Below are 27219 nucleotides of genomic sequence, written 5' to 3'. Positions count from 1 at the left end.
ATAAAATAATAAGAAACTTCATTAACCATCTGCGATAGTATGAGTTTAGACCGGTTAATTAGAAGAATGTCATCAGCATAAGCAAGGTATGAAATATCAGTTAACCTAACAAAAGACATAGAAGATATATTCTCAAGAATACTAGAAATACAAAATTTAAAAATGCTTGGAGACAATACTCCGCCCTGCGGTACCCCCCGAGGAACAGGGACAATAAAAGAAGAAAGAGTACCATTAAATTTAATTCGAAAATAGGATTTACCGTACCAAAACTTAAGACAAAAATTAGCGAAAGGTTAATGCCCTGACTATAAAGAGAATAAAGAGCCTGACTATGTACAATACTATCGAAAGCCTTAGAAAGATCAAGGGCACAAATGTGAAGACCATACCCTTTAGCAGAAGTATCTTTAAAAAGGCAAGCCAGAGCACGGTGAGCGTGCTAGCAACCGATGCCAGACCGAAAACCGAGCTGGTTCTCCTAAAAAAAAAGCTATCAGGAACAAGAGAACAACAAATAAAGGTAAGGTAAAGGATACGGCATTAGACTTTACAGTCCGTACCGGCGGTGCTGATCTCCGTTTCTTGGCCCTTCAGCCAGGAAGTGCAATGGGGGGTCGGGGGCCAGCCATCCTGTGCTTTCGCCCACCATTCCTGTTTACCTTCCCCAGATTTCTCCAGGTACCCATTTAGAGCTGGGTCGACTCTGAGTCTTCCAAATACACATTTGGAAAAGCAACTGTAAATGGAAAAATAAAGAGGGGCAATTTACTTTAAGATGATAAACACTAATTCCGTCAACATCGATAGAACTTGATTTCAATTTCTTAACAGATGCAATTACAGTATCAACAGAAACGGATAGAACTTGGCCTGAATCAAGGAAGACGGGAGAACCGAATCAAGCAACTTAGAGTAAATGCGTCCACTGCATAATTCACTTTGGAAAATATAACTGAATAGCGACCAGACCACGCAGCTGGCGAGATGGGGCAATTAAGATTTGCTGAGTTATCTAATTTAGATGAATTGATCACCTTTTCCCGTTCATTCTTGCTGGTAGGACAATCTAACCTTTTATATCGGCTTGATCGCAGACGTTTTTTATACACACGCTTAGTTTTTTCCTTTATTTCAAATACATTTCCGGATTGTGGTCGACTATTATCAATCCATATCCGTAGCCACAATTTGGCTTTATTTTTTACAATTCTCACTTCAGGGTCACAGGACCATATTAGTTTCTTTGTACTTCTTCTCACTCGCTCCTGAGGGACGGAAAACTCCTCAGCACGTTTTAACCACAACACAATTTGTTTGCAGTACTGATTCAGTTCATAATTGCATTTTACTGATCGAACATTTAGCTGGAGTAAATGAAAGGGTACACGTAAAGAACCAAGGAGTATGGCCAGGGTCGAAATATATAGTGACATATTAGCATTTTTCCAGTTACTTCGAAAAAAACATTTAGAGGCAGGGGTATATGCCTGGGCTGAACTACGTGTTCTAATCGAAAAGTAGAGTGATAATGGAAGGTGATCAATATCCTGCTCATCATCGTGGACGTGCACTGTTGAAGATGTAATAAAGGGGGAATAAATCACATGATCAATATCCGATAGGCTGCCAGAATTATGGACGTACGGAAAAGATAGATCCTTCGTAATTATTCTGTAATTAGGAAGACTATCAAGAAGGCTCATAGAACGCAAAGAATTAAGTTTTATGTCAGTGTTCATATCACCAATAATGAAAGTGTGACATAAACTTATTGAAAATGTAAGTAACAGCTTTTGCCAAAGATTATTTGTGATACGATAAGGGTACCCGTGTCTCAGTAAAACAAGAAGATTAATATAAAATAATAATAATAATAAATGAAATAGAGACACAAAGAACGAATTTTAGTGTTTGAATAGATTGAACAGTTTTTACTCGGAAACAAAGAATTTGAACCCAAATTTGATTTACAGAAAGTGTTTCGCACTGGGATTTGAGCACCCCTAGACTGTATGTTCAATTGGTGGTGCTACTGCCATTCGCAGTAGTAAGGGTGCTGCAAGGTGCTGCTGCCCTTATCAATTTGTATATTAAACATAAGTCAACGACATTGGAAAAAAATGAGAGAAATATGACAAATTCGAAATGTTGTTTCCGTGACACAACAAAAAGGGTTGACTCATGTAGTCTGTGAGAAATGCATAATTGTCCACTCCCCCCCCCAAAATACCCAATTGTCAGGCCTTGATAGTTACACTCCTGATCTTTCTCGAGAACAGACACATATGGAAGGGGTGCACCATAGGGTACGCAAGTGGTTCACAAACCCAATTTAGGAATTATCCATCCTTGTGGATAACAACTCTCACATCCACTTTGAGAGTTGTTAAGCTAGGTGAATGAAGCTTTCGGGAATTCATCAATTCTAGGTCAAAACTTAGCTACATTCGAAGTATGTAATATTTATGCTGCTTTAAAATAAATAAAATTCACTAGATTAAAATTTACCAGTGAAAGTCATATTTACACTTAGAGCACAGTATAAATATTAAACAGTAGCGAAAATTCCTACACTCTCCATTAAAGATGTTTGGGACAAAACAGTCACACACCTTTCTTCATGACTCCGCTTTCCGCACGCGCAATGACAGCGTATTACGATGGGATTATGGGAGATTTATTGCTTTGACGTATCGGTAATATCCCTTTCCGCGCGTTGTGATGTGTCCCATTTCTGAACCGAATTTTTGCTACTGTTTACTATTTGGACTGAGACTTCGAGTCACAGTACTTGTTCATTGCGGCATTCACTGGGGCTGAAAAAAAAATCAAGGTATTTGATCAAATGAATCCAATCTTTCATCCCTTAGTTCTAGGACTATCTACCTTAACTCTGCCCTAGGATGGATATACGGACGGATGGATGATAGACTTATCTATCAACAAGTGAAATGACATCATTTTATACAAGATACATAGTGTGAGTGAGAGGCAAATCTGGCATAAGCCCTTTTTAGGATTGATTAAAAATGATATCATTTCACTTGTTCATAGATAAGTTTATCATCCATCCGTCTGTACATCTATCTTATGGCGGAACTAAGGTAAGTAGTCACAGAACTAAGGGATGAAAGATCAGAGGGATTTCATATTACTGCGACACAGGCTAGACATAAAATCAATCTATTTCGCATGTTGATCCGATACATATCAAACTTATTAAGCGTAAAGCTACTTATCCATAATTGTTGGATCAGAAAAAAATGTGCATAATTTTACGGCAGAGGGAAGAACCTCCCCAAGAAATGTATACCCTTGATGAGAATTGCATCATTCACTTCAAAGCATACGAGCTCCATCAACCCAGTGATGTCAATTTTTTTTGAGGGGGGGGGGGTATCTGTCCTCTAGATTCCCCCTAACTTTTGGAAATGTGTTTTTGGGGGTATTTTCATTGAAAACTGCCTTTTTTGGTATTGTAATTACAAGAGTTTTGTTGTAAGAATTTTGTTGTCTCTTTTTTGAAATCAAACTCTTATAGCATGGCTTGATTTTCGTTATTCACTCAATTTCCCGCTTTTGACCTTTTTCTCTCTCATAATTTCTTTTGATGTTCCTCTTTCTCTCAAGTTGACTTTCTTATCAATAAAACTTTTGGTGACCTAAATTAAATAAAGTTAATCGATATTTCATTCTTTTATTTAAATTTCAAAGCAAAATAATTTTCAATTCAAAATAAACAATTGTTGCTATATGTTCAATCAATAAGATTCCAAATATAACCAACTGACATTTCTTTCTTGTAATAGCAGTGTCGAACGTTGTCCAAATGCATGACAGTTATTTTAAAATGTATCCTCCAGTATCGCTATTTGGACCAATGTGCTTGCCCACTGTTAAGCACATGCGCATGTATTAAAAATTGTGAAATTATGCCATCTGTCTAAAATTTGAACCAATAGTGGCGTTGAATAGGCTTTTACTCGATAAAAGTTATCGTAGAACACGAGGCCATATCCTGGGGTGGGAGAATCTCCCCCCCCCGAAATTTTTGTTCGACTCGTAAAGTACAAAAAATGAATATTAACAAATTTCTATATTTTTTGATTTTTTAACCCCCCCCCCTCTCGGGAAAATTATTTTGTAAACCCACATGCCGAAAAAAAAAAATCCTTGATACGGCCCTGGCAGGTTATCACTTCCAAGTAATCAAAGGTGCTTCTCACTAACGTTAAGTTATTGAGAGGGAAAGTGGTATTTAATACCTTTAGTCAAAGCATCAGTGATAGCCAATGAAAATCAATCTTTCTCTAGTAGAATCAGAATTCTACACTACTGTTTGTTCAAATTCGAGACAGATGGTTTCAAATTTGAGATAAATGGTTGAAATTTGAGACAGATGACGATAATAGGGATACTGAAGAGCTATATAATTGAGACTGGTGGACTGCGTTCGCCGCCCTGAATAATCAATGAATAGTTTATCGTCGTGTAAATCTACAATTGACCGAAAGGAAAACTTCACATCGCAATTTTTGACCTCATTCTAATTAAGGGACTACCGTACTATATCACATGGAGTCTGTATTAGAGGACGAATACAATTCTTTGGCGGGGGGGGGGGATGAGACTTAATTATATGAAAAATATGAGAGACGATAAGCATACATATAATATTTATAGATTTTTTGGAGGGCAGGGGGAAACGCCAGACCCCCTCCTTATTCCCAGGGGTAATGGGCCAGATCCGGGGGCATTGACTTAAGACTAAATGGAGGTACGGAGACACATTGGTGTGCATCACAAGTTTAGCTACCAGAAAAGTGTGAATAGAACTGCCTCCCCCTCTACTCTTTGTAACGCCAATGATGTACACCAGTAGCATACAGTACTAAGTCCCTTATCTATGACATCATGAAAGATGATAACCATGAACACAACGTCACTATAATTAGTTTGACAGTTGCCATGACGATTAAAATAAAGCACGGCTTCCTGACAAGTTTTGTTGACTTGTATTTCCATCAATGTCGATTTAAACAGCTAACACATTCCAGGTTACTTATAGAGAGGGATGTCATTGTTTCCAGTTTTACCAATATAAAGTTGAGCTTCTTAATGTTCATTCCTAAAATTTTCGACATAATCATTGGCAGAGGAAAAGTGAATCATATCCTGGAAGGGGCTCTTTTGTATATCTAAGTAATTGTAGACTATATTTTATGTTAGTCTATTTTAGTCTTATATATTTTTTTAGTTATATTTTTCAGTTTCTGGACTTTTTTTTCTACGTTGAAGACGCCTTGTTGTACACGAGCGAATTATTCATTTGATTTTTTGTTCTCTTCGTTTTCATTTACTGGACATAGACCTGTTTGTCATCTTCATGTTCACTTCTCTGTTTTTGATTGCTCGAATTGGTTGGGTGGAAACTTGCACAACCATGATATATATATATATATATATATATATATATATATATATATATATATATATATATATATATATATATATATATATATATATATATATATCTATATATATAAAAATAAGTTGTCTGTCTGTGGATCTGTGGATCAGGTGACGTCATGTTTCTGTGTCGGCTGACGTCATGAAATTAGTTGTCGTCATTTTTGCTTGGACGATGCTTAGTATATTGTAAAACACATTAATTTGGTTAATAATATACCATTTAAAACACCAAAATGAACATGCTGGAGTAGTCACTCGGTGAGAGAGGGTGTCAGAACGGAGAATGAAGGTCCCAGGTTCAAATCCTGGTTAGGCTAAAAAAGGTAAAAAACTAAAAACTAAAAAAAAACTGAAAAAACTAAAAAAGGCAAAAACTACAAAAAAAACTAAAAACTAATAAAAAAAATAAAAAAGCTAAAAAACTAAAAAAACTAAAAAACTAAAAAAACTAAAAACTAAAAAAAAACTTAAAAAAAAAGGAAAAAACTGAAAAATAGAAGAGAAAAAGAAAACTAATAAAATTAAGAATAAAATAAAAAAAAATAAAAAAGATAAAAACTAAAAAAAAGTAAAAAGAAAAAACGAAAAAAACTAAAAAAGCTAAAAAAAAAGGTAAAAACCAATAAAAAACTAAAAAGAAAAAAAGGAAAAAAAACTAAAAAAACTAAAAACAAAAAAAAACTTAAAAAAAGGAAAAAACTGAAAAATAGAAGAGAAAAAGAAAACTAATAAAATTAAGAATAAAAATAAAAAAAAATAAAAAAGATAAAAACTAAAAAAAAAGTAAAAAGAAAAAACGAAAAAAACTAAAAAAGCTAAAAAAAAGGTAAAAACCAATAAAAAACTAAAAAAGGTAAAAACTAAAAGAACTAAAAAAGAAAAAAAACTAAAAAAAGGAACAAAACTGAAAAATAAAGGAGAAAAAGAAAACTAAAAAAATATAAATAAAAAAAAAAAAAACTAAAAAGATTAAAACTTCAAAAAAAAAACTAAAAAGAAAAAAGAAAAAAACTAAAAAACCTAAAAAAAGGTCAAAACCAATAAAAAAAACTAAAAGGGGAACACTGGGACACAAATGACGACCGGGATACTGGGAACATAAATGACGACCGGGACACAGGGAATGTTCAATTAGCAATTACCATCAACAAAGCTCAAGGGCAATCATTAGAATCATGAGGTATAGATCTGAATATGGATTGTTTTTCCCATGGACAATTATATGTTGCATGTTCAAGAGTCGGTAAACCTGACAATCTAAATAAATGACGACACTCAAAGAGAAAGCGACCGGGACAAAAGGAATGTTCGATTAGCACTCAACAAAGCACCGGGACACAGGGAGTATAAATGACGACGACCGGGACACAGGGTCATAACTACAAAGGGGACGCCGGGGTGCACAGGGGGATATATAAATGACGATGGCGACTCAGGGAATGGTCGATTAGCAATCACCATCAACAAAGCTCAAGGGCAATCATTAGAATCATGAGGTATAGATCTGAATACGGATTGTTTTCCCATGGACCATTATATGTTGCATGTTCAAGAGTCGGTAAACCTGACAATCTATTTATATGCACAGACAATGGGACAGCAAAGAATGTTGTATATTCGCAAGTTTTACGTAGTTAAAAACACACATATATATATATATATATATATATATATATATATATATATATATATATATATATATATATATATATATATATATTATATATATATATATATATATATATACATATATATATATATATATATCTATATTCACAGGTGGGACATAGGGACACAACTACAATGGCGCGTAACGACTTACGCGCGCGGGGGGGCTTGGGGGGGGCGCGAAGCGCCCCCACCAACTAGGTGTTGGGGTGGCGCGAAGCGCCACCCCAACAGCTAGTATATATATATATATACCTATTTGGTGGGGGCGCTTCGCACCCCCATCCCCCAAGCCCCCCCGCGTGCGTAAGTCGTTACGCGCCATATTAGTTACGCGCCATTGCAGTTGTGTCCCTGTGTCCCACCTGTGAATATAGATAGATATATATATGTTTTTAACTACGTAAAACTTGCGAATATACAACATTCTTCGATGCCCCATTGTCTGTGCATATAAATAGATTGTCAGGTTTACCGACTCTTGAACATGCAACATAAAATTGTCCATGGGAAAAACAATCCGTATTCAGGTCTATACCTCATTATTCTAATAATTGCCCTTGAGCTTTGTTGATGGTGATTGCTAATCGAACATTCCCTGTGTCCCCGTCGTCATTTATATATCCCCCGTTGTCCCCATTGTAGTTGTGTCCCTGTGTCCCGGTCGTCATTTATATTCTCAGTATCCCGGTCGTCATTTGTGTCCCAGTGTCCCAGTCTGTAATTTCTCTTTGAGCGTCCCGGTCGTCATTTACATTCCCTGTGTCCCAGTGTCCCGGTGTCCCGGTCGTCATTTGTGTCCCAGTGTCCCGGTCGTCATTTGTGTTCCGGTCTGTAATTTCATCAGTTGACAAACATGACGTCAGTCGACAAAGAACTTTATGACGACATACAGCTCAATCCTTATAATGACGTCAGTCGACACACAAACATGACGTCAGTCGACAGAAACACAAACAAACAACTTATTTTTATATATCTATATATATAAATAAGCTGTTTGTCTGTGTGTCTGTCTACTGACGTGATGTTTGTGTATCGACTGACGTCATGTTTGTCAACTGACGTATCTATATATATAAAAATAAGTTGTCTGTGTGTCTGTCGAGTGACGTCATGTCATCATGTCATGTCGTCATGAAGTTAGGTGTCGTCATGTTTGTTATGACGATGACGTCATTAAAGGTATTTAAGACATTCGTTCACGGAAAAATGTTTAATTGTAAAATGACTGAAGAACCTACAATGGCAACAGCCGAGGAAGCTGCTCAAAGAGTCAATGCCAAAAAACTTGCTGCTGATAGAGAAAGTAAGAAAAGAAAGCGTGCCGAGGAATCACAAGAACAGCAAGAAAACAGGCTTGCGGCTGATAGAGAAAGTAAGAACAGAAAGCGTGCCGAGGAACTACCAGAGCAACGCGAAACCAGACTTGCTGCTAAAAGAGAAAGTGAAAAAAGAAGGCTTGCCGAAGAATCACAAGAACAGCAAGAAAACAGGCTTGCGGCTGATAGAGAAAGTAAGAAAAGAAAGCGTGCCGAGGAGTCACAACAACAGCGTGAAATTAGGCTTGCGTCTCAAAGAGAAATCATAACCAGTGGGTTGTTCCATATTCCCCATTATTATCAAAAACATTTAATGCACACATAAACGTTGAATACTGTAACTCCGTAAAGGCAATCAAATACATATGTAAATACGTCAACAAAGGCAGTGACATGGCAGTTTTTGGCTTGCAGTCCGAAATCAAAGATATCGACGAAATCGTACAATATCAGGCTAGAAGATACATAAGCAGTAATGAAGCTGTTTGGCGAATTCTTTCATTTCCGATACATGAACGTAGTCCAGCTGCTGTTCACTTAGCGGTACATTTACAGAATGGTCAACGTGTTTATTTTTCGGAATCCAACGTGCAACAAAGAGCCCTGAATCCACCGGATACAAAGTTAACTGCTTTCTTTTCGCTATGCAAAAATGATTCTTTTGCATAAAACTGCTGTATACTGAAGTTCCTTCGTATTACACGTGGAATACTAAAAATAAAGCATTTGAACGTCGAAAACAGGGTAAGTCAGTCGACGGCCAACCTACCATCTTCAAAGATACCACGATAGGAAGACTCTATACCGTTCACCCCAATCAACATGAATGCTTCTTTCTGCGCCTGCTTTTGGTGAACGTACCCGGTCCGACGTCCTTTGAGTATTTGAGAACTGTAAACGGTACTATACATGACACTTACCGTAGTGCATGCCAAGCTCTGAATTTATTGGAGAATGACCAACACTGGGATAACTGCATCAATGACGCGTGCGAAACTTCAACTCCAAGTCAAATTCGTGCATTGTTTGGAATCATTCTAACAACTTGCTCTCCTTCAGCTCCTACTGAGTTATGGGGAAAATATAAATCGAAAATATCCGAAGATATACTCCATCGAAAACGGTTAGAGACGTCAGATATGACTTTTGATTTTACATCAGAAATTTATAACTACACTTTAGTTATTATAGAAGATTTGTGCGTATGTATGGCAAACAAACCTCTTCAGGATTTGGGAATGCCTTCACCTAATCGTACCGCTGCTGTTTCGACATGTGTAGAATTGGATCGTGAACAAAGTTACAGTACGAGTGATCTATTGTCGTATGTACAAAATAACATTTCCAAGTTAACGTCGGAACAAAAAGACATTCATGATACGATAATGCATTGTGTCGATGACAACGTTGGAGAAATTTTCTTTTTGGATGCGCCAGGAGGTACTGGTAAAACGTTTGTGATAAAACTGATTCTGGCATTGCGGGAGATTTCAGGCAAACATTACCTATAATACCTAGATCAACCCCTGCAGACGAAATGAATGCTTGCCTTCCCAATTCGATTAGCATTTGCAATCACCATCAACAAAGCTCAAGGTCAATCATTAGAAAAATGTGGTATAGATCTTAATACTGATTGTTTTTCCCATGGACAATTGTACGTTGCATGTTCGAGGGTCGGTAAACCTGACAATCTATTTATATGCAGCGACAATTGGACAGCGAAGAATGTTGTATATTCGCAAGTTTTACGCAGTTAATTTGTATTGTATCTATCTATCTATCTATCTATGTAAAAACGAGTTGTGTGTATGCATGTTTGTTTGTTTTTAAAAAGAGCGTTTGCATATGAAGTCATTATAAGTACCATAAGGCTTTGTATATGCACAGACAATGGGAAAGCCAAGAATGTTGTATATTCGCAAGTTTTACGTAGTTCAAAATACATATATAAATCTATCTATATTCATAGGTGGTACACAGGGACACAACTACAATGGCGCGTAACTAATATGGCGCATAACGACTTACGCGCGCGGGGGGGCTGGGGGGCGCGAAGCGCCCCCACCAAGTGTAGTATAGTGTAGTCTAGTATATATATATATATATATATATATATATATATATATATATATATATATATATATATATATATATATATATATATATATATATATATATATATATATATATATATATATATATATATATATCGATTCAATTTAAAAAGTAAAGACCTTCATAGGCAGTTATGCAGTTTTTGGTAGTGATGAGCGTCAAATTTGAAAAATAAAGCATGGGTGAAAAATCCGCAAGAAAACAAAAAACACATGGCACCAAATAATGTAAAAAGCTGTAACTCTCCATAGAGGGTGTAGTTGTTTTGGAGGATAAAGATATTGTTAATACTTGAGTTCTTGCAGACGAAGAGTGTTCTTAAACTTAATATTTAGATTTATTTACTATCAACCTGGTCATACTTACGAAATGATGTACTCCCCTAAAAAAATGTATAACGCCAAAAAAATCGATGGGTTAAATATCTAAGATAGTTCCAGGGGGGGGGGACTTTCGGAGCAAGTTAAGTTTGATAACTAAGGATTCACTGTACCTTTATATTTCCTGGATACCAAAATTGCAGGTTGCTGCCCCAAGTTTTGATCTATAGGAAGCCGACCAAGGTAGCGAAGAACGAACTTTAGTTCTAACGCAAAATACAGTGGAGGTGGCTCCTTATAATTCCGAAAAACTGTATCGGTAGTAGGTTCAGGAACATAGTTTAGAAACAGAGTCAATTTCTAGGTACAGTCATGGGTGGGCTACAGATTAAAAGAAATACTTTCCAACTGACAGGCACCAATTCACGAAGATGTAGGGGGGGGACTTATTTTAAATAAAAATAAAAATAGTTATTCTTCAAGATCTAGAGGGAGAGGGCATTTAGAGTTGCATCAATTTTTTAATAAGAATATGAAAAAGTTATTTTTCAAATCCCTAAGCCTCCCACACCTCCAAAAGACCATCCTTATGACAGGATGTTTGAATATCGCAGAAAAAAAAACATCCTGGCATCCATGGTAAAAGCAGAAATCATCCTTCATGTTCATCGGGACGATAATTAAGAACGTTTTCAGGACAATCGGCGCGTAACTTTGCGCTTAGAACCCTCCCCGAAATGAAGCTGGATTCCCTAATCGATGACAAGGGACTTGTATTTTCTTTATCCCAAAAATGCATTTCCTCGTATCAATGAGCCGCTTCATGATTTAATAAAACTTGTGAAACTTGCAAAATATATTCAAAAATTAATAGCCAATCCAAAGTAACTTCTTGAACATTTCCTTAACCTTAAATCATGCTACGGAATGAAAACGACAGCAACAAAACAACTTTCAACTTGTAATCTATGAATAGCGTGCTTTCGTGAAACACTGAGCTAGCAATTTCTGTATTTCTTTGAATTAAGTTCAAAGTTCTGTGCAGTTGACTGGCAGTTGAATATGGACAACCAATCAGATTATTACTATCGTTTCTCCATGCATTAGAACTTAGTCGAGTTCAACAGCCCTCCTGAAGTCTGACGGGGACAGCGGCGATTTGGGTGGTGATATAGTTGGAAGCTTTCCTTTAAGTTGCATAGCAGAGTAGTAGCCAAGTTCTGGGCGTCTGTCTTTCCCACGAACCATGTTCCTCACCTTAAATAGAAATAGGCTTTATTTTCAGTTAATAATGAGGGGGGAGGCTTAAAACCGAATTTTTGGCAGTGGTTTTCTGCTTGAAATGAATTTTCGGCAGTGTTTTTCTGAAAACTTTGACAGTTTCTTCAATTTTCTTACTAACCAGCATACCTTTCTTATGGCTACCTTTTTTTAACATAATAGGCATCCTAAATTTAAAAAAAAACTACATAAATATTCCTAGAAGCGTCCTAGACTAATTAAAATAATAATAATGTAAAAAAAGACAATCACCTTCTCGCAAACACCCCCAGGGTAACAACCATCATCCCAATACGACTCCATCCACCCCACCCCTTCAACCGGCTTCTCCCTCCAGCCCTATAACCCACTCGTACCCCCCCCCAAAAAAAAAAAAAATTCCCCAAGAAATATTCTTTTTTTGTTGGGGGGTAAGAGGGGTCGATATCAGGATAATAAAGAAATATCCGCAATTTAAAGGGAACCTCGACAATTACATGTCGAAGGCAGGTAGTGATAATGGTCGGAAGTTTAATCTAAAATCAGATGGGGGTTGAAGTTCTAATAAATCTGTTGAAATTAAAATGGTGTAAAAATATTGACACAAAAATAGAAAGTTATAAAAACCACCCCGCCATAAAGAAATAAAAGCTGTTCACAATCCATAAAAAAGCATAACATTTAGTATTTTCTGCATAATTTTTTGCCTTTGCACTTCTGACCGCTATAGCGAGTGAATTAAGCTTTTTATCAAACAGTTCGTGGTAACGAACTGTAGTAAGGAGCGACCCGGCTCAATAGTAACCGAAACTCTACAAAATGGAATTTTGATACCAATAGTTACATCAAAAGAATCGCATTTTAATGCTGATTTTAAATATATAGGTTTCATTAAGATCGGTTATACCCATCAAAATTTACGAGCCTGATAAAATTTACCTCATTTTAGAAAATAGGGGGGAAACACCCCCTAAAAGTCATACAATCTTAACGAAAATCACACCATCAGATTCAGCGTATCAGAGAACCTTATTGTAGAAGTTTCAAGCTCCTATCTACAAAAATGTGGAATTTCGCATTTTTTGCCAGAAGACAAATCACGGATGCGTGTTTATTTGTTTTTTTCCCCGGGGGTGATCGTATCAACTGAGTAGTCCTAGAATGTTCTAGTTGCTTTTTTAAGTAATCAAAAACTTGGAGGGCAACTAGGCCTCCTCCCTCGCTCCTTTTTTATCAAAATCTTCCGATTAATTGCAATTAATTAATATGCAAATTTTGTTTTAATTATTTATGTGCGGAGAGCCAAGATCAAAACATGCATTAATTCAAAAACGTCCAGAAATTAAATAAAAGAAAACAAATTTTTTTTAATGAAAGTAAGGAGCAGCATTAAAACTTAAAACGAACAGAAATTACTCCGTATATGCAAGAGGCTTTTCCTCCTCAACGCCCGCTCTTTACGCTAAAGTTTCTTATTGTTTTAACAATAGAGTTAAGAGAAAGAATCAAACTTTAGCGTAAAGAGCGAGGCTTTGAGGAGGAAAAGCCTCTTTCATATACGGAGTAATTTCTATTCGTTTTAAGTTTTAATGTTGCTCCTTACTTTCATTTAAAAAAACCTTTTTTTAGTTTAATTTTCAAAAAGATTGGTCTTGAACCATCTTTTGGGGTCATGCACTCTTTGTGACAATTTGTACAGGTCAAACCATTTAGCATGTGACCTAACTTTGCGGCATCGCTTAGTAACTAAAATAGTAATGAAGAGTAGGAAATGAGGATAAAGATACAACTTGTATATTTGGTAAAAGATATATGAAACACTAAATACTAATTCTTTTAGGGGTGCAACAAGAAAAACAAAACGAAGAGATATAAATGCATAAAAGAAATTTAAAACGAGGGTTTTAAGTATAGGCAATAAAGCATTAACTACTCGCTATTTCTTTTTAAAAATAGTGTTTTAATGAGCAGTGTCAACTTTAATGAAATCTCAACAATTTTCTAAACAAAATTTTAATTTTCATAACAATGTAGCGTATCTTTCCACTTTTAAAGTTCGATATATGTCGCTTAAATCACAGAATTCACAATTTTATAAGAAAAAGTCTATTTATGTATTTCCACTCCCGCCATATCTATTTATTACAAGGTTGGTGTCTACCTCAAGATTTCAACGAACATTTATAATGGCTAGTCCTGTCAGTTTAGAGCTCTTCTTCAGTATTTCCTCATCTATTCATCCTAAAAGACCAAAATCGTCAGAAAAATATGAGCTCTGATAAAGATGTATGTATTGATATGCTTAAGACTAAGTATATGAGTCGAAATACTCCCTAAAAAACAAATAATTATGAGTTTGTTATTTTTGTATTTGATAAGTATAGATGGGTGATTTAAATTCTCAGGGTTTCAAGCTGTGACAGATTTCTAATTAAATTTTTTTCAATCTTGAGATTTTCAGAAATTACATCCAAAGTTGAAATCTCGATATTTCTGTTGAGTACAAAAATAAACATTTGAAATTTGACTCAGATAAAGCATTAAGTAAGAGAATTTTCCTGTAAATTTTTTTTTCATAAACAACTATTCGTGGAAATATGATTGGATGGCATGTATCAAAATGAGTATAAAAATTCTCAGCGGTATATATAGCAGTTAAGACAGTTTTATGGACAAATATATGCCACCCCTATACAAAAACATTACCATATTTTGTGACCGGTAGGCATTGAGAAAGTGAGGAATTCTAAAGTAATATTGTAGTTGCATTCCGTTTCTGTGATTAACTCAAGTTGTGTGAATTTCAACATTTTATTATTAAATGTTTAAAAAAATCGATGCCATTCCACTGATTCAAACTGAGAATTCAGAGAATCATCTATACCTACTAGATTAAAAAGAACACACACATAATTATTTGCCTTCTTTTTTAAACAATTTTTCGAAAATCTATCCTTCTTAAATGATTACTGCGACCTTTGAATGAGTATTTCGACTCATATACTGAGTTTGAAGTATATACTTATATGATCCTTTATTAAAGTTCTAAAAAGTTTGGCCTTTATTTTAATGTTTTAGGATAAACAGAGGAGGTGATACGTCATATAATGCAGAGCTTTAATTAGATGAAAATAGACAGTAAGGTGGCCACCGTTTGCTCACCAAAATCCAAAACTTAAATTAAAAATTTTTACACTTCTCATACATTTACGTTCTATTATATAAATCCCCTAAAAAACAACAATGTTGTAAAAACCACCCCGATTCGCAAAAAAGCAAACCCAAAATCCAACACAGACAGCCAAAAAAATAATGATATCAGTTTTTTTCGCCTCAGTGCCATAGCAAGACTCGAAAACAAATATTTGATCAAACAGTTTGTGGTAACGAACATCAAAAGCTACATCAAAAGAATCACATTTTAATGCTGTTCTTAAATATATAAGTTTCATCAAGTTTAGTCTTACCCGTCAAAAGTTACGAACCTGAGAAAATTTGCCTTATTTTAGAAAATAGGGGGAAACATCCTCTAAAAGTTTACAATCTTAACGAAAATCACACCATCATATTCAGCGTATCAGAGAACCATATTGTAAAATTTTCAAGCTCCTATCTACAAAAATGCGGATGCGTGTTTATTTGTTTGGGTTGTTTTTTTTCCCAGGGGTGATCGTATCCACCCAGTGGTCCTATAATGTTGCGAGAGGTCTCTTTCTAACGGAAATGAAAAGTTCTAGTGCCCTTTTTAAGTGACAAAAAAAATTGGATGGCACCTAGGCCCCCTCCCACGCTATTTATTTTCCCCAAGTCAACGGATCAAAATTCTGAGATAGCCATTTTTTTCAGCATAGTCAAAAAACCTAATAACAATGTCTTTGGGGGCGACGTACTCCCTCACTGTCCAAGGGGGAGGGGCTGCTAGTTACAAAATTTGACCATTGCTTAGGTATAGTAATGGTTATTGGGAAGTGTACGGACGTTTTCAGGAGATTTTTTTTGGTTGGAAGGGGGTGTAGGGGAGGGGGTTACGTGGGAGGATTTTTCCATGGAGGAATTTGTCATGGGAGAAGATAATTTCCATGAAGGGAGCGTAGGATATTCTAGCACTATTTAAAAAAAATTAAAAATAAATAATGCTGATTTTAAATATATAAGTTTCATCAAGTTTAGTCTTACCCATCAAAAGTTACGAGCCTGAGAAAATTTGCCTTATTTTAGAAAATAGGGGGAAACATCCTCTAAAAGTATACAATCTTAACGAAAATCACACCATCATATTCAGCGTATCAGAGAACCATTTTGTAAAATTTTCAAGCTCCTATCTACAAAAATGTGGAATTTCGCATTTTTTGCCAGAACACAGATCACGGATGCGTGTTTATTTGTCTGGGCTGTTTTTTTTTTCCCAGGGGTGATCGTATCGACTCAGTGGTTCTAGAATGTTGCAAGAGGGCTCTTTCTAACGGAAATGAAAAGTTCTAGTGTCCTTTTTAAGTGACCGAAAAAATTGGAGGGCACCTAGGCCCCCTCCCACGCTCATTTTTTCCCAAAGTCAACGGATCAAAATTCTGAGATAGCCATTTTATTCAACGTAGTCGAAAAACATTATAACTATGTCTTTTGGGACGACTTAATCCCCCACAGTCCCCGTGGGAGGGGCTACAAGTTATAGACTTTGACCAGTGCTTACATATAGTAATGATTATTGGGAAGTGTACAGACATTTTCAGGGGGATTTTTCGGTTAGGGGGAGGGGCTGAAAAGAGGGGGATATGTTGGGGGAACTTTCCATCAAGGAATTTGTCATGGGGGAAGACAATTTCCATAAAGGGAGCGCAGGATATTCTAGCATTATTTAAAAAAAATGAAAAAATAATACAAAAGAACTTTAAAATTTAAAGTTTTTAAATTTAAGCTTTAGCGAAAAGACCGAGGTACTAAAGAGGGGGTGAACCCCCTCGTATATGTAATAAAAACACGAGAATACAGAAGTTCGTTACGTAGGCTAATTTATAAGTTACGTATATTTTCTACCAATAAAAACATTCGTAAAAAATTAAAAGTTCTAGTTGCCTTTTTAAGTAACCAAAAAATCGGAGGGCAACTAGGCTTCCTCCTCCGCTCTTTTTTTTCTCAAAATCATTCGACCAAAACTATGAGAAAGCCATTTAGCCAAAAAAATAAATATGCAAATTTCGTTTTAATTATTCCTCTGCGAAGAGCCAAAATCAAAGCATGCATTGATTCAAAAACGTTCAGAAATTAAATAAAAAAAAACAAGTTTTTTTTAATTGAAAGTAAGGAGCGACATTAAAACTTAAAACGAACAGAATTTACTTCGTATATGAAAGGGGCTGCTTCCTCATCAGCGCCCCGCTCTTTACGCTAAAGTTTTTTACTGTTTTAAAAAGAAGAGTTAAGAGCAAGAGTCAAACTTTAGCGTAAAGAGCAGGGCGTTGAGGAGGAAGCAGCCCCTTTCATATACGAAGTAATTTCTGTTCGTTTCAAGTTTTAATGTCGCTCCTTACTTTCAGTTAAAAAAACTTGTTTTTTTTTATTTAATAGTAAATAGAAGCCAGTGTTTTGCTTTTCAGCCCCGTCGTGACAGCACAATCCTGAAATATCATTTCGACAACCTAAAAAAGTTAGGATTTAAAATTTCCCCTCTTTATTATTACGAAATGAAGATTTTCGCCTCCCAGTTGGCTTTTGTGGTAATACGGACAAATTCTCTTGATAAACCTAAATTTAATTAAATACTTTTTGGTGTTATGCGTCATTAGTAAAATCTAACAGAGACCGCACAAAGTAACTGAAACCTTTTTTCAAACTTGTTTGCAGAAAGAAACATTCTTAATAATTAAATACTTATTAAAAACCCAACTATTAAAAACCAATCACAAAAAAATAACTTTCGTCCCAACCCAAACCAGAGCAAGCGGTCCCAGCCACTAATCCACTAGTACATAAGGGGAGGAGCACACCCCCCGCATCTTCGAAACGAACACCATTGGTTAATTACATTATATGTTTACATAATTATAAGTTAATATATAACTGAAAAAAAAGTTCTACTAATTAATGACGGATACTGTCACTGGAGAATGCTTCAGACGCAAGAGTATAATCAAAACTTATTCTAAAGAAATAATGACTATTTTTGCTAAAAATCTTTTCTGTTTAAGGCTAATCATCTAATCTACCTTAGTATTTTTTTTAATTTTTTCCCATATTTCTCTGGCGTGCCCTCAGTTAACTGATATCCACCTTTCTAGGGGGTTCTCTTACTAGACCTAAGGATCAATATGTCTGATTCCTCGGTATCCTTCTTGATGAGAACCTTTCGTTCAAGCTTCGTACTGGACTAATTAATATGAAGATCTTAAGGAGTCTTGGAATTCTGAGGAAAGTAAAGCATATTTTTCCTTTATCAGTTTTAAAAATTCTGTTCCATTACTTAGTTCAATCCTACGTCTCTTATTGCCCTACTGTATGGATGTCAACTTTTTCTTCTTTTCTGAAACCACTATCTAAGCCGTCCTGGCCGAGTTGGTTGGTGCGCTGGATTCGGGATCCTTTGTCTGAGAGGACGCGGGTTCGAATCCCAGTGTACCCAATTCTTCAGTTGGGACGGGGGTCAGTGGCGTGACTCTGTAAGCTTAGCCAGAGTCGACCCAGCTCTAAATGGGTACCTGGAGAAATCTGAGGAAGGTAAACAGGAAGGGTGTGTGAAAGCACAGGATGGTTTGCCCCCAACTCCCCATTGCACTTCCTGGCTGAAGGGCCAAGAAACGGAGATCAGCACCGCCGGTAGGGACTGTAAAGTCTAATGCCGTATCCTTTACCTTTACCTTATCTAAGTCGTATGATAAAGCAAGAAGGCTTATACAGGAAACCAATTGTTCTACAACTAACCTAACTAGCCCTTTACTTGATTTGCGGTCACTCTACATTCTTTCATGCGCGTCAGTCACTTTTCATCAACTTCATGGCGATGTTCCCTCAGCCCTACAAACTACTCCTTCTTTCGTCACTGATAGGTCTATGCATCACCTTCGCAATTCAAGGAATATTAATATTTTGTTTACTCAATCGATGAGATCTGACTTTAATCCATCAACTGCTTGTCATAAAGTTTCGAACAGCCTACCAGCTCAATAATCACACTCATTTGGTAGTTTCAAAAGAATTTTGAAACTATTTTTAATGTCCTGATATTAAAAAAAATAAAATATTAATGTCCTCCCGACTGACCACTTCCAATACCCAAAACTCAGGTACATCCTCCCTTCTCTCTCTTTTTTCAATTTATATATTCCACTTGTTTTGATTGGTAGGTATGTTTTTCTCTCTTTTTTTTACTATATTCATTTATTAATTGATTTTAGTACATAAGCAGATATGTCATTGTTTTGCTTTTGTTGTTTTTCGTTTCTTTTCTTTTTTCTATATTCATTTTTTTCTGCTACGTAAGCATATATGTCATTGTTTTGTTTTTTGTTGCTTTTCTTCTATATTAATTGATGTAATGTTTAGTCTCCCACCATCACAGGCCAAAGAGCCTAAAGCTTTGTAAATTTTCTTTATTTTCTCTTAATAAACAAATGATTGATTGATTGATTGATTGTATCACCAACATACCTTCTATCTTTTACGATTAAATCTTTGTTTCATTTAAAAAAAATTAACTTAAATTTTATTTGATGAATACTATCTATAAATAGGAAATACACGGAGAAGACCTCATAAATGGTCTCTTCGATGTTTCATAGCTTTTGTGATTTCTCCATTTTTGTCATTGTCTTTAATTTCCATATAATTCATGCATGTAATTTTTACATCAAACATCTATTTGTGCTGCGTTGGTGAGCCTGGATTCCTGCTACGTATGTGGAAGGGGTGTTAGCCACCAAAATCACCCCCCCCCCTAACGATACTAAGTATTTATAAAGTAATTCTTATATAATTTTTTTTTATATAATTTCTGTTTTGCTATTCTTTTTTTTTTAATTTGACGCCATTGCCCTAGAGATAAATCTCGGTTTACGTACCTGCTGAAAAGTCCGTTAAATACGCCCACACCCCCAAAATAAATATAATAATTCCTGCGCAAATATAAAAAAAACATTTAAATATCAAAAATATTGAAAACATTACTTCTCCTGTTTCTTAGGGTTTATGAGTTTCTTTAAAAACCAGTTGCGTCAGTTCACAAAAATGCAGGAGGTGGGAGGGGGAGGTTGGGGGGATATTCCCTTTGAAATCTAGGGGGAAGAAGCAATTTTCTAATTTCATTAATTTTGTTCGATAAAAATGCCAAAAGCACGTATTTATCAAAACATGGGGGGAATTAGCTTAGAGACATTTGTTCCCCTCCCTAATTGATGGATAAGTTCAAAATTCAGTATGACTTAGTAGACGAGGGAGGAACACATGAGAGGAGGAGGGGTTCACACCCGAACTTGCTTTATTGCTAAGATGTTCACCTTGCATTTTTGTATTACACAATGGTCTTTATTTACGTTTTTCTTAAGCTCACCCACTCCCCCACCGAAATTATTAAGTAAAATATCTGCGACAAGTATTGGTTTAAAAATTACCTTAGCCTAAATCTCTAACAGTTAAATTAAATCGCTTTCAAGTGCTGCCAGTAACCCCCTTCCCTTACCCTCCCCCTTGTGTAAAATATCCCCTGAAAAATTTTGCCAAGACTTTTCTTTCCATGAAAATTTCTCCCCGAGGAAAATTTCCCAGCAGAAAACTCCCCCCCTCCCCCCAAAAATTTTAAATGTGGACAATTGGCCAATTGCGTGACTTACAGCCCTTTTCCCAGGGGTTATGGGGGTGTTGTCATCTCCAAAGGCATAGTTATTGGACGTTTCAAAAATGCCAACTTAAATGGCTAATCAAAAATTTTTAGTGGATGTCTTTGGGGGGAAGGGAACGTGGGCTAGATATCCTCCCACTTTTTTGGCTACTTAAAAAGAACACTAAAATTTTTGAGATAACCTTTCCGATCTAGGACCATTGGTTCGATAAGACCACCCATGGGAATAAAAAAAAAAATAGATAAAACAAAACAAAAGAAATGAACAAACATCCGTGATCTTTCTTCTGACAAAAAAAAACAACACATTTTTTTAGATAGAGATTAAAATCCCTATATAAGGATTCTCGGACACACCGAATCTGATGGTATCATTTTCCATAAGATCACTTGACTTTTTGGGGGTGTTCCCCCTTTTTTTCAAAAATCGGACACATTTTCTCAGGCTTGTAGCTTCTGATTTGTAACATGAAGCTTAATAAATTTATTATATTTGGAACTAGCAAGAAAAGCCGATTCTTTTTTAGTTATTAATTTTTTTCCGAACTCCGTTTTTTAGAGTTTTGGCTACTAGTGGGCCGAGTCGCGCCTTAATTACATTTCGTTACCACGAACTGTTTGATTGCGACACTGTTCATCCGATCACCAAGAAACTTTAAAGAAGTTTTTTAGTCCATTCTTGCGAAAGTTATAGGTGGGTTTGTGGATGAGCTATCTGTAGGGGGGGGGGAATTGTCCGCTGGAGAGACGGGGGAAATTTTTCAAATGATATTAAACTTAAAAATACAATAGTTATTAATAGGTGGGCGGGGGGGGGGGTTCGCGGGAGACAATTTTCTGGGGAAAATTTTCCGTGGAGGGGGATTTTTCCACATGGGGGAGTTTTCCACGGGAAAATTTTCCGCAGGAGAATTTTCTGGACAGAATTTTTCTTGAATTTCCTTTCTTTTGAGATCATAGCAACGAGAGACGTGCAAACTAACCAATATTCTCAGAACGATTTTATTAGCAAAGCTGTTAGGAATCGTTCGATTGGCCAGATTCCCAGATTCCAGATTCCAAGATTTTCAGAAGAGCTTGATCTCGGCAACTGAGTAATTAAAAGATGCTATTTGCACCCAACTTTAAAATGTTCAATACGGCATGGGGTATCAAAGCTGAATCGTTCAGGTAGTAAAAAATCTCAACAGAGTAGATATTATTTTTAGATAAAACCTTTTTCGATTTTCTTTTTGTTTTGACCTCAATTAACTTACCTTATCCGAATTGACAAAAACTGCGTGAAGGCCTTCAAGCTTTTCTTTGGTACTTTTCATATTTTCAAGACTGACTGCCCGGCAAGCATCCTCAATCATGACTGTTCTGTAGCCAGAAATTAGAGAGTCAGCAGCTGTTCTTCCTATATTTTGCAATTCGGAAAAAAAGTTAAAAAAATCGTTGAGCAAGCGAAAGAGAATGAAAACAATAGAAGGAGAAAGGATGAGGGATATGAAATAAGGGTGAAATAAAATAGTTTAACAGACATGACGAGCGAATATGAATGGAGAAGGAGAATAAAAAATAGACAGAGAAAGGATGAGGGATATAAAATAAGAGTGAAATAAAACGGTTTAACAGGTATGACGAGCGAATATGAATGGAGAAGGAGAATAGAAAAAACAGAAGGAGAAACGACGAGAGATATAAAATAAAAGTGAAATAAATTTAGTTGAACAGAAAGGACGACCGAATATGAATGGAGAAGGAGAATAGAAAAAATAGAAGGAGAAAGAATGAGGATTATAAAATAAGAGTGAAATAAAACAGTTTGACATAAATTACGGGCGAATATGAATATGTGTATACGCCTACATGAGCAATTTTATAAGGCAGTGCCAGTCGTCTTTACTGCCATCTAAAGAATGGTCACCCACTTCCACCCCCCTCGAGAGCATTACACCGTGTATTTACCTCGAATGTCCCCCAGGGCGATTAGCTATCATTTGCAAGGCAGAAAGAATGGTACTTGTCTGTTAAACGTAAAACACCCAATAAGTGAAGATAGATTATTCCTAATAAAATATACCAAAACATGGTAATAATATAATACTTTAGAAACAAAATTATGGAAACTATGACAAAGAATTATGGAAAGCAGGCCGGCCGGAACGCATTATATTAAATACCAAATCTGACCAAAATACCAACTCTAAATACTAAATATTTAATTAAAATACACCTACATCGTAGTTTTCCCACTGAGTCTAAGCTAAATGTCTCTGAATATAGACAGATAAAACTGGTTTTTCCATATCTAAGACAGCAAACTTTTTCGAGTGTGTTTGTTTTTATACGTGAGTACCTAAATAAGTTTAACACAGAGAAGCAGAGGTTCCTTGTAGAAAATCTTGTGACTCAAATTTTTTTTTGCTCTTTCTACTAGCTTACGTTTTACACAGGAAAGCCCATTTAGGTAGAATCTAATTTTTGGTCTTTCTATTGGCTTCAATTTTTGCGCGAGATTTTCAAACCAATCATGCTTCCCCAAAGATTATGAAAATTATAATTGGCTCACAAGAATACGTCAAAAACATAATTTTTCTTTCTCTAAGTTCACAGTCTTAATTAAAATGTAGGCCTGTTTTTACATTTCCATTTTATTTTAATTATAAAATAATTAAAATAGTTTGCCGGGAGTAAAATCCATTTAACTGCGGGGATCAGGTGAGCAGGGATCAGCGCTTCCCTTACTGAGTAAGATCTGAAGGTAACAACCTGCTTTATTGCAGAGAATTAAAAACTGAAAGAATATTGACATTATCCTTCTTCTCTGTAAAGCCGCCGTTTCAAATGCCGCCCAAAACAACCAATAAGAGAATCTGGGTAAGTCCTAAAAAGAACGAAGATGAATGTGGTAGCTGCCAGGTTCAACTTGATGAACAGTCTTCGGCCTTATCATGTGACGGTTGTGACAAATGGTTATGCGCAGAGTCTATCGAGATTTCAAAGTCAGAATATGCACTGTTCTCATAAATAACTGATAGTCTCACATATGAATGGTTTTGCCCGGTTTGTAAGGTTAGTGGAAATACCAGCCCAGGCTCAGACACCACCCAAAAGCTATTTGAAACAGCTGTCTCAAAAGCTGTGACTGCCTCACTTAATCAGTCTTGAGAAGATCTCAAGCATGAAGTAGTGAACATGAATAGTAAGTTTCGAACTTAGAAAGTGATGTTGTAGCAAATGTTCCCTAGCCGAGGTGGAAACTAAAATAGAAGACACAGTTACAAGTAAGCTAAGCCAGTCTCATAGTGACAGCAGTAAGAAGTTTGAAAAGAAAGACAGAAACTTCTGCTTAACATTGTGTCATATGGAATACCAAAATCGTGTGAAGAGGCTGCTGACATTCAAATATTTGTTAAGGACCATCTTCCCCTGTTCTGAAGCCATAGCGACTTGGAAACAGTTCTCCAAAACCAGGTGACTTCCTAGGCCATTTCTTATTTGCTGAACAATACATTTGCATCCAACTTCTCAGTGGACCTCCCTGACGAGCTACTGTGCCCTGCCCCCCCCCAGGGTGGTCGAGCACCCAACGCCAAAAATTTACATCACAATGGGCGAGATTAAGGAAAGGCTGAGTAAACTAGCCCGAAATAAAGCTAAAGACCCAGACGGCATACATCCCAGGCTCCTTAAAGAACTTGCGGATATAGTAGCCATGCCGCTCTGTTCGCTATTCAAGCAGTCCCTTCAGACTAGTAGCCTACCTGTAGATTGGCGGACAACCATAATTATTCTGATATAAAGAAAGGATTTTTGAACTCAGCCTGAGAACTATCGACCCATTAGCCTGACCTCGGTTGTGGCCAAGCTTATCGAAGGGATAGTCAGTGATGCAATCATAGCACGCACGACCAAGAATGGCTTTCTTTTTGGTGGTCTATCGAAACAAATCTAATACTAGCTTATGAACCTATAACTGATCTGCTGGAGCAGCGTTTTCCAGTGAACGTGTTCCTAATGGATCAAGCTAAAGCCCTTGATAAAATGTCTCACCGCTACCTGGAGATCAAGCTGTCAGTATATCAGATAGACAACGATTTTGCTCAGTGGATCCACAGCTCCCTATCTGATAGAATCCAGATTGCCGCTGTATATTATAAAAGAGGTGACCTCATCTACTCCACACCAGTTCACGTCGAGAGTGGTGTCCCCGAAGGGACCAAACTAGTCCCAACACTGTCTAACCTCTACGTAAATGACGCTCCGGAGGTTGTCAAGAATGGCTTGGAACTGTATGTAGACGATTCCAAACTCTTTGGTTTAGCAGCACCAACAGAAAATTGCTCTTCTCTGCAAAACGATCTCAACAACATCTGTCTGTGGGTAATAACCTGGACGCTCGAGTTCAACCGATGCAAATGCCAAGTCCTGCATCTCGGTCCAAACTATCCCTATCATAGTTATCACGAGTTATCACAGGGTTGAATCTGCAGGTGCCGCAGTGCCCATTCAGAGTGTCGAGGAAGAGCGTGATCTTGAATCATTGATGATAAGCTTAAATTTTATAGTCACTGTCGGAACCAAGCAGCCAAGGCAAACAAGGTCCTCGGTTCGATCAAGTGTTCAGTAAAAAGTCACCAACCGAGAGATATCAAGAAGCTTTACACAGACGATGTCCGTCCCAATCTTGAGTTCGGCATGTCGGTTGCCAACCCCCAGTATAAGTATGACATAGCGATACTTGAGAAGGTCCAGCGTAGAGCAACCAAGCTCCCTTTTGCCAAACAACAAATCTCCTATGAGCAACAGCTAAAAAAGCTTGACCTGCATAGCCTAACGTACTGTAGGAAGAGAAGAAACGTCATCCTCGCATTTAAGATGATGAACAGTGATACCATTACGCCCGTTTTCGATCACAGTGAATACAACAGAACACGAGGCAACCCCATGAAAATAGGTAAAAAATTTAGCAGAAAGCGTGAAGAGTTCAACTTCTTCACCAGTCTTGTTTTTCCACTGTTGAATTCACTCAGCGAACCTACCGTGTCGGTCATATCAGTTGACAGCTTGAAGATTGGTGTTGACCGCGACTAGAGTGGTAAATCATGGAAGACACAGTGAGACGAACCAATATCATCCAGTAGGGTCTATTATATGCCACCAACCCCTTTCAGCCCTCACACACGCCCGGTCGGCGAAACTTAAAAAGAGACCCAACGATGAAGCCAAACTGTCCTGTATATATGTAATCAGTGATGATCCACTCATGAAATGTGACAAGAATATCGAGTCAACGCAACCTGGCGATATCTACAGGTTCTTCAACCTTATTGCTAGAATATGCGATTTCAGTTAAGGTAATTTAAGGTAATATAAGTGGAAAGGTAGTTTGGCCTAAGAAATTATTTAGAAAAATAGGAAAGTAAATTCTCTATTTCTCTTTGGCTTTTACCTATTCCAAAAAAAAGAATTCCTTCAATACTTTACTACATGTCCAGTGCGCAGTAATTTTTCTTTTAGAATCTAAATCACGATACTATCAAGTAAAAAAAAATGGAAATGAATGTGAATAGCAGCATTGAAACAGAAAAGAGGCATGAATTATTCCGTGTATGAGGGCGGGCTGCGCCTCTTCAGTCCTTAATTTCTTATGTCGATAGTGCTTTACTAAAAAACATTTTTGAGTGTTTACCAGCATTTGAACCGAAAAAGTTATTTACAGCAAATCGCTGGTTGATAGAAAAAAGTTCGTATCTGCATTTTTCCCATTTCAGAAAAACACAGCTGAAAAATCGATTTTTTTGTACATTAAACCGTAAACAATAGTCATTAAATAATAAAGAATAGCAATCTGCTAACATTTAGAGACAACTTCACCTTAAAAGTAAAGCTAACCATCTTTAGCTGTTAGGTGCCATCTATTTTTAGCTTACTTTTTACTGTTTTTCCATTGCACGTTTTTTTCTTTAACTTAACCCCCTGCTTTTACCAAAAAAATGCAATACTGCAATAAAATTTCATGTTGCTGTCCTTGGTACTTGATTTCCTTGGTACTTGTAAACCATGGTATGAACTATGGTGCAAAATATGCTTATGCAAACTTCACCTTACGAATTCCAAGAAGTAAAATTTCATTGTTGCTCTCCTTGGTACTTGAATTTTGTTCTTGGATTTTGTAAACTAAGGTCGGTGTAAAATATCGTTAATGTAAACTTCGACTAAACCAATTCAAAGAAATAAAATT

General features: G+C 36.5%; 1 protein-coding gene across 1 annotated transcript in view; it reads right to left on the bottom strand.

The window, feature by feature from the left end:
• Positions 1 to 11741: 11741 nt before the first annotated feature.
• LOC136030985 (nicotinamidase-like) overlaps positions 11742 to 27219 on the bottom strand; it is a 94333-nt gene continuing 78855 nt past the window's right edge. Inside the window, exons 8-9 of the mRNA XM_065710141.1 lie at positions 22247 to 22389; positions 11742 to 12160 (exon numbers count right to left, since the gene is read on the bottom strand). Of these exons, the coding sequence (XP_065566213.1) occupies positions 12014 to 12160; positions 22247 to 22389 (290 nt within the window). The 3' untranslated portion in view covers positions 11742 to 12013. The remainder of the gene's footprint in view (positions 12161 to 22246; positions 22390 to 27219) is intronic.

This window comes from Artemia franciscana, chromosome 9 (assembly GCF_032884065.1).
Source record: "Artemia franciscana chromosome 9, ASM3288406v1, whole genome shotgun sequence".
NCBI classification, from domain to species: Eukaryota; Metazoa; Arthropoda; class Branchiopoda; order Anostraca; family Artemiidae; genus Artemia; species Artemia franciscana.
This window is presented reverse-complemented; position numbering and strand designations above follow the sequence as displayed.